Source organism: Hordeum vulgare, chromosome 1H, assembly GCF_904849725.1.
Source record: "Hordeum vulgare subsp. vulgare chromosome 1H, MorexV3_pseudomolecules_assembly, whole genome shotgun sequence".
Classification (NCBI taxonomy): Eukaryota; Viridiplantae; Streptophyta; class Magnoliopsida; order Poales; family Poaceae; genus Hordeum; species Hordeum vulgare.
Genome location: NC_058518.1, coordinates 478,153,408 through 478,162,362, shown reverse-complemented (window position 1 = coordinate 478,162,362; position 8,955 = coordinate 478,153,408). Strand labels below are relative to the sequence as shown.

The 8,955-nt window shown below is 44.9% G+C and overlaps 1 protein-coding gene across 1 annotated transcript; it reads left to right on the top strand.

Annotated features, from left to right (window-relative positions):
* Nucleotides 1–1,409: 1,409 nt before the first annotated feature.
* On the top strand, nucleotides 1,410–2,485 carry LOC123447133. The gene has a single exon (XM_045123712.1). The coding sequence runs from the start codon at nucleotides 1,716–1,718 to the stop codon at nucleotides 2,310–2,312; it is 597 nt and encodes a 198-aa protein (XP_044979647.1). The 5' UTR covers nucleotides 1,410–1,715; the 3' UTR covers nucleotides 2,313–2,485.
* The last annotated feature ends 6,470 nt before the right edge of the window (nucleotides 2,486–8,955 follow it).

Here is an 8,955-nt window from a genome sequence, read left to right as displayed (position 1 = left end):
CCATCTAGTTTTTATAACCTACACCATAATCTGTCATGTTTGAAGAGAGAATAGATTATAAAAACTGAATTATATAATTTGAATGGTTCCAAACATGGCCCAACTTTACTTCAACTTTTACCCCACTGACTTTTAAGGAATTGGCTAGGAATGTCCTCACTGGGCGTAATCAGTTTCGAATAACAACACTATCTGATTACATGAGAACTCATTATTCCCTAATCGGATCCCCTAGTTATCGGTTTATACGTTACAAGTTGCTGAACCAAACACCTCCTTGATGTAACAAACAACATGAGATTAGAGTGTGAACTCTTGTTTCTTTGCCCCGACTATAAAACTCACTCTTAACAAATATCTGATATAAGTATTACGCCTCCATTTGAAGAAGAGAAAAAGTCCATTGAAGTAAGTTTTTTGTATAATAAACCACATATTTTTACTGGATGGATTTCCGTTCGTGTGATAAAAATGGGCGGCGCAAACAATTGTACATTTGCAGATGAGCAATGTTACACCCATGCAAATTTACTTAAGCACTTTACGTAAAGGTTGATGTGCATGTAATTAATTAGATCAGGATTAGTGGATGGGGCCCTACCCCAATTGAAATCAAGGGGCAGATTAGTTAGAGATGAAAAGTTACGTAGCCTTAAGTAAGACATACATTTTCGTTTGCAGAGCATCCATGTTGTTTGTAAATAGTAAACACATTCGTTTTGTCCAAGACGTGTTGAAAATTCATCACGTGTCCCTTCATCTGGAAAATCCAGGCGGAGTTCCACGGAAAATAAACACGCCTAAATCCTAATCACGAATATCATAACTGTCCGAACTATCCATAAGAGCATCGCTATGCGGTCGCGGCGACGACGACCTATTGCTACGTATTTTCTCGAGCACATTATGTACACAACACATTTTTTGTGTCTTGAAACCTTTATTTTTCTCGTGTGAAAGATACATGCCGTACAGGAAGCGTTGCTGTAAACAGCGAACACGTTTTGTTCCCTCCAAAACGTGTCACGAATTTGCCATCCATTTCATCGAGACATCCTTCCCGAATTTCAGACGGGGCGAGTTACGGTGGAATTGCTCGGCAATACCACCACCTTGCGGATGATCCCGTCGTCCGTTGCGCCGTGGAGAAAAAGGCCCGGGGGACTGGTCGGGTGGAAGCTTCGTTCGGCCAGGCGGCGGGAACGGACACCGCAGCATAGGAGGGCAGGTGCCTTTATTTTTCTTTTCTTTCGTTTGACATTGACGATTTGACATGGACGGATGGACCGCAGCAGGCAGATGCCGGGCAGCGGCAACAGCCCCTGACGCGGCCCGCACACGGCCATGCCCACAGCCGACCCCGCGCGCGGCCGCAAGAAAAAGGAAGAGCAAACCATTGCCGACGCGACGCCGCCGTGCTCTTCCCGCCCAAGCCAAGCAAACCATTCCCCGCACGTTTTGTTTTCCCCTCGTCCTACGGCCAGGCTCTAGGGCCCTACGGGAAACTCGGCCTCCCCAGCCACGCCACGCCACCCTCTGCTCTGCTGCCTTGCTTCGCCGGTATATAAGCCAACACGCATCAGCCATCAGCGACGTAAACACGCCGGTACTTTCACCTTTCGGAGTCGAGCCTCCCGCGCGCGCCTACGCTCTTGATCATTGTCGCCGTAGCCTGCTCCGGACCGGACGTGTCACCCACCAATCCTAGTACAGCAATGCGCATGGCCGCGGCGGCGGCAGGAAGAGCCCATGGCCCTTGGAGTGCACCACGCGGGCTCTCCGGTCGGCGCGGCCTCCTGTCATCGCCTCACAACGTCGCCGCGACGGCGATGGTTCGGTTCGGCGCTCGTCGCGCCGGCGGGAGCAGAGTGATCCTCTGCCTCGCGTCGGGAGGCGGCGGCCACCCGCGGGACAGCGGCGAGTGGGAGCCCGCGGGCTCGCCGTGGGACGGCCGGATGGTCGACGAGGGCATGGCCACGCTGCGGCGGCGCATCCGCGAGGTGGAGGACGGCGAGGACGGCGACGAAGAGGAAGAGCCGGAGGGGGAGGAGGAGGAGGGCGGCGCCGGCGTCTTCGTGCCCCCCTGCGAGTGGACGGAGCTGGAGCGGCGGCACCACGGGCTGTACGTCGCGGGCGTGCGCGAGGCGCTGGGCATCCTGTTCGCGTTGCTGGTGCGCGCGCGGCCGGGGCTCGGCGTTGGGGTCGTGACGCTGGTGCTGCTCAGCGTGCCGGCCTCGGTGCTCCTCGTCTCCGCCGAGCTCGTCCGGGCCGTCCACTCCATCTCCGCCGCCCTGCTCAACGGCAGAATGTAGACATTTGTACTCATGGCTGTCTGTACGTAGTTTTGCTTCGTGCACGGAGGGACTAATCAAATGATGTAGGATTTCTTTTCCGATTGGACAACGATCCGTCTGGTGAAACAGACTCTTGAAATACATGTCTTGTTGGAGCAGGACAACAACAATGAGTTGCACTAATTCACCTACACGTTAATATACACACTACATAGTCTTTTTTACTTGTGATGAACTTTGATGATAGCTTTAATCAACAAGTAAGCAGCGGAATAACATAAATAACATGCACATGTGACACAGAATTTAACGTGAAAAAACCTTCTTAAGTTGAGAAGTAAAAAACCACGACTGTGGATCGACCGGTCCATACAACTTTACTATGAGAATGATAAGTACGAAAGTCTTCTCTAGAACATGTGAGAGATTTATAACACACTCTCCACATTTTCAACCGGCAACAGCAACAACAACCACAAGAGGCAAGATTCCAGCAAAAGCAGAGTACACACAGCTTGTGTCCCCTTAAGTATATTGCAAATTGCTCCTAAACCGTTGAACAAAACAACACCAAATTTGGCGCACAAGTAGACACACGAGTCCCGAGATCCCCTTAAAATTTTAGCTCAATCGGACACCGTTTGTCTATCCAAAGTGTTCGTCTCCCAAAACTATTCTGTTATGAAACTGCAGCAGTCAGAGCTGACAAAACAACTCTCAAATCTGATGCTCCATTGACCCAATCCCCAAACCAACTAACGAAATCGAAGTACTCAAAATAAGGAACGAGCTCACAAAGTTTGGGGTCTATCCAAGCATGTTTGATGCTCCGGTCACTAGCTTGAACACTGTCTAGTCAGATGCACCAAATCTGGACATAACCTCCACTTCTTCTTCTTTCTCTCTCACACATGTTGTGTTTTCTCTTGTGTGCCCTCTCTTACTCTCAGAATGGCAGTCACCACAGGCAGGAGTGGAGTGGCTACGGTTTTCTTCTTGCTTCCCTTCCCTTGGAAGCACTCTTAACCGTTGGATGCACCGACGATCAACGGCTCACATGTATTGAACTTATGGGCTAATGTTGTCCTCCCAACACACCTCCATGTGGAGGGACTTAGCCCAACAAACCCCCCCTCCGAACATCATGGAGGGTGTCACTTCCTTCCGACAGCCATGCCAGCGAGCCGGCGCCATACTTCGAGCTTCTTCCTAGCCACCACTATATTTAACATATCATCCGCATTGTCATCGGTGTGAACCTTTTCAAGTTGCATTTTCTTGGAATACAACACATCACGAATCCAATGACAGCGAACTTCTATATTCTTAGACCTTAATGCAAACTTTCATTCTTACTCAAGTAGATAGCACTTTGGTTGTCAGAAAACAACACATACTTGTCTTGCTTAAAACCAAGCTCACAAGCCAACCGTTTCAGCCACAATAGCTCTTTGCTCGCCTCCTTTACTGCAGTGAATTCAGCTTCAGTTGTATTCAGTGCCACACACTTTTGTAGCTTGCTTTGCCTTGACATTGCTCCCCCTGCATAGGTAACCAAGTACCTGAAGTAGGCTTCCTTCTGTCAACATCTCCGGCCATGTCAGAATCTGAAAAAGCAGTCAGCTTGGCCTCACCACCACGAAAGCAAAGCTTCTTGTGCTGCCCAGAGGTATCTCAAAATCCACTTTACGGCTTCCCAATGAGGTCTTCCTAGATTAGACATAAATCTGCTCACAGTACTAACCGCGTGAGCAACGTGAGGCCTTGTACACACCATAGCATACATCAAACTCCTAACCGCTGAAGCATAAGGAATATTTTGTGTTTCCTTTTTTCTTCTCAGCAATCGTAGGACATTGCTTTTTGCTCAACTTGAAATGGGCTGCTAATGGACAACTCACAACTTTAGCATTCTCCATGCTAAACTTCCGAAGTACCTTCTCAATATACTTCTCTTGAGACAAGTACAACTTGTTGGAATTTTTGTCCCGCTCAATTCTCATTCCGACAATGTTCTTTACTGGACCTAAGTCTTTCATGGCAAAACATTCGCTCAACTCCTTCTTCAACTTAGCAATCCTAGAGATATTCTTGCGAACAATCAGGATATCATCAATATAGAGCAATAATATGATAAAATCATCACCTGAGAACCTCGGAATGAACACACAATGGTCTGAGATACACTTCTTGTAGCCTTGCTCCCCCATCACATTTTCAAATTTCATGTACCATTGTCTTGGTGCTTGTTTCACGCCATAGAGACTTTTCTTCATCTTGCACACATAGTCTTCTTTTGCCTTTCACAAGAAACACCTCAGGTTGTTCCATGTATATTTCTTCCTCCAACTCACCATGAAGGAATGCAGTCTTCACATCCATTTGCTCAACCTCCAAGTTGAAGCTTGCTGCCATGCCTGAATTACTCTAATCGATGTCATCTTCACAACCGGAGAAAAAATCTCATGATAGTCAATGCCTTTTCTCTGACCAAAACCTTTTACAACTAGCCTGGCCTTGTACCTTGGATGTGATGTGTTCTCTTCTTGCTTGATTCTGTAGACCCACTTTTTCTTCAAAATTTTCTTGCCTTTGGGCAACTTCACCAACTCATAAGTATGATTCTTATGCAAGGAATCTATCTCTTCTTGCATAGCATTTTTCCACTCCTCTTTGTGCTAATCTTCCATTGCATCTGCAAAGTATCCCGGTTCTTAACTATCAGATAATAATGCCACGTATTGATCTAAGGGATACATGTTGGAAGGAATTCGACCCCTGTTGGATCTTCTGAGTGGAGCGCCTAGTGGACTTTCTGGTGTTGGTGCTTCCTGCTGATCCGGATCATTAACTACAACATCATACTCTTGTTGCTCTTGGGGAGCATCTTCTTCACCTGCACCACCATGTACATCAACTTGTACATCTTCCACATCTGCTCAAACTTGCACAAGAGTTGGAGCTGCAGGAACTGGGTTGGAATCAATCATGTCTTCCTGCTGCTGAGGGAGAACCTGCCCCTTTGTCTTCACAATGTCCTCAATAGTTTGGTCTTCTACAAACACATACTCACGACTTCTCACAACTTTCCTTGCTATAGGGTCAAACAACTCGTAGCCAAAATCATCACCTCCATAGCCAAGAAAGATACACTTTCATGTCTTCGAATCAAGCTTTGACCTTTCATCTTGAGGAATATAAACAAAGGGCTTTTACCCAAAAACTTTTAGGTAGCGATATGAGACGTCCTTGTCACACCAAACCCTGTTAGGAACATCTCCCTGCAAAGGATAACTTGGTGAGAGATTAATAAGATAAACTGTAGTCATCAAAGCCTCACCCAAAAGTATTTACGTAGCTTTGCACTTGACAGCAAACATCTAACTCTCTCCACAACTGTCATGTTCATCGTCTCGGAAGACCATTCAGCTGTGGTGTCTTCGAGGGAGTAAATTGATGCCTAATACCATGCTTCTTGCAATATGCATCAAATGGCCCAATATACTCTCCTCCATTATCAGTGCGAATGTACTTGAGCTTCTTCTCAGTTTCTCTCTCAACCGAGGCTTGAAATTGCTTGAATACACCTAGTACTTGATCTTTGGTCCTCAAAGTGAAGGCCCAAACTTTCTTGTAGAAGTCATCAATAAAAGTCACAAAGTACTTTGCACCACCAAGAGATCCTACCAACATTTCACAAACATCGGAATGTATCAAGTCCAGCTTCTGAGGTTTCTTGTGAGGGGTTAGAGTCCTCAAGGCAACTCTGTGTTTCTTCCCTACTAGACAATGTGAACATTTCTTGATGTGAATTCCTTTCACATCCATTAACAATTTTTTCTTCACTAGCACTGTCATCCCCTTCTCATTCATGTGCAAGTCTCTTGTGCCATAGAGCACAATGACCATCCTTCTCTAGTGCATTGATAGAAGCACTAAAGAGCTTAATATGAACATGATACAAAACTGGGACCATTTCCAAAACTTCTCAAATAATCATCTCCATCAAGCAAACCAACTGTGATAATATTGAGACGAAGTGTCTCATCATGCCTCACAGACTTGAGGACTAACCTTGTACCATTTGCGGTCTCCAAATGCACATCTCCTTTTCCAATGATGGTTGCCCTATCATTGTTCCCCATTTTCACAACACCTAAATCACCGGATATATAGTTTGCGAAGAGCTCTCTCCAAAATGTAGCATGAATGGTAGGACCGTTGTCCGGTATCCAAATTATCTCATCACCATCCACAAGGTTGACGGTTTCATCAGAAACAACAATGATCCTCTCCTCAACAGTGGCACCAAATCTGCCCTCAATTTCTTCATGCATAACAAGCATGATGTCCTCTTCTACTGCAATAACTCGGTTGCCCTCTGTGTCACCATCAATGTGTGCTTGCTTCTAATCTTGTTTCTTCTTTTTATTTTTGCCTTTCTTCCACTTGTCACATTGCCACTTAATGTGGCCCTTTTGATGGCAGTGATGGCACTCATAATCAGCATACTTGCCTCTTGATTTGCTCCTACCTCTTTCTGCCCCTTTACCTAGACCTCTGCTCTTGCTTCTCCCCCTGGGCTGAGTGACTAGTACCTCCGAATGTGAGGAAGAACTAGCTTCAGCCACCTTTCTAGATTCTTCATTTAGTACCCTGGTTTTCACAAGATTCCAAGTGACAACTCCATTAGGTGCTGAATTGCAAACCGCGTGACCTTAAAGGTCTCCCAACTGTCCGGTAATGAGCATAGTAGCAGCAAGGCTTTTACTTCCCTTTCAAATGTTATTCACATTGAATAATGCTGATTTATAATGCCTTGGAATGTATTCACATGATTTGCAATTAGAGTTCCATCTTTGTACCTCAAACACATAAATTGTTTGATCAAGAACATCTTGTCTGTACCTCTTACTTTCGGGTTTAGAACATTGTCATCGACCCATTGTCAAATAAACCCACAAGCTTGACGATGAAGTACCTTCCACTGACCTTCCTCAATGCCCTATGGCATCTTAGTGGAGAACACTGGCTTCCACTATTCTTTCACATATAACATGTCCTCCATCTTACCCTTCCATGCTTGGTAATTATTAACATCCAAAGATATCATCCTGCTCGTATTCACTTCCATCTTTCACCACAAGAAATTCACCAATTTGCACAAGCAAACCAAGGCTGTGATGCCACTTTGTTGGGGCTGGACAACAACAATGAGTTGCACAAATTCACCTACATGGCAAATATGCACACTACACAACCCCCTTTACTTGAGATGAACTTTGAGGACACCTTCAACCAACAAGTAAGCAGCGGAATAACACAAACAACATGCACATGTGACACATCATTTAACGTGGAAAAACCTCCTCAAGTTGAGGAGTAAAAAACCATTGTTGTGGACCGATCGGTACACACAACTTCACTGTGAGAATGATGAGTACAAATATTCTCTAGAACCTTTACAGATATTTACAACACACTCTAAACACCGCCAACCGGCAACAACAACAACAACCACAAGAGGCAAGATTTGAGCAAAGAAAAGTACACACAGCTTATGTACCCTTAAGTATATTGCAAACTGTTCTTAAACCACAGAAGAAAACGACACCAAATTTTGCAGAAACTTAGACACACAAGTTCCTGAGATTCCCTCAAAATTTCAGCTCAACTGGATACTGTTTGCCTACCCAAACTGTTTGTCTCCCAAAACTACTGTGTTCTGAAACTGCAGCAGTCAGAGCTGACAAAAGCACTCTCAAATATGATGCTCCATAGACCCAATCCTCAAACCAGCTAACCAGATCGAAGTACTCAAAGTTAGGAACGAGCTCACCAAGTTTGGGGTCAATCCAAGCACGTTTGAGCCTCCAGTCACTAGCTTGAACATTGTCTAGTCAGATGCACCAAATCTGGATAGAACCTCCACTTCTTCTTCTTCCTCTCTCACACATGTTGCGTTTTCTCTTGTGTGCTCTCTCTCAGTCTCAGAATGGCAGCACATTGCATGTCCTAACTGCACTAGTGCTTCATATAGTGAAAGTGATGTTTTATTTCGAATAATAGAGGAGTAGTAGTGTTACCACGGTACAATTGCAAGAAAAAATGTAGTTCCACCACCATAGCAGAGGTGGAGAGGTTTTATCCATATTTTCATTGAAAGAAAAAAGAGTTTACCATTGTTACAAGATGAACCCACCAATAATTAACATATGGCCAAAAGGAGAGTTACCTCTATGACCCCGCAGTTTCCTCCATCACCCACTATTTCAAACATCAAGGGCTGCCAAGCATTGTAATAAATTCCCACACAATTAGTTGTTCACATATTACTTCAGCATCTCTAAGGATTGTTCCTCCTCAAGACGATAAACTTTTTGAGAGATGTTTTGTAATCATGAGAAGAACATTTTACAAAGCAATTATGAGCAACACTCGCATTTTGGAAGTGTAAATATAGGATAGACTAGGTAAATGGATGTGTGTTGCAATGGGAGCATGGATATTCTAACGCTTTAGCATATTATTTTCTAGGCTATATCAAATTGCATTTCCTAAGTAATTATGGATAACCTTTTTATACTAACGTCAAGGAGGCATCATTGTCCTCAAGTTCTAAAGCCAATTTGGTACAATTTCAGATCTCCCGACCTGATTG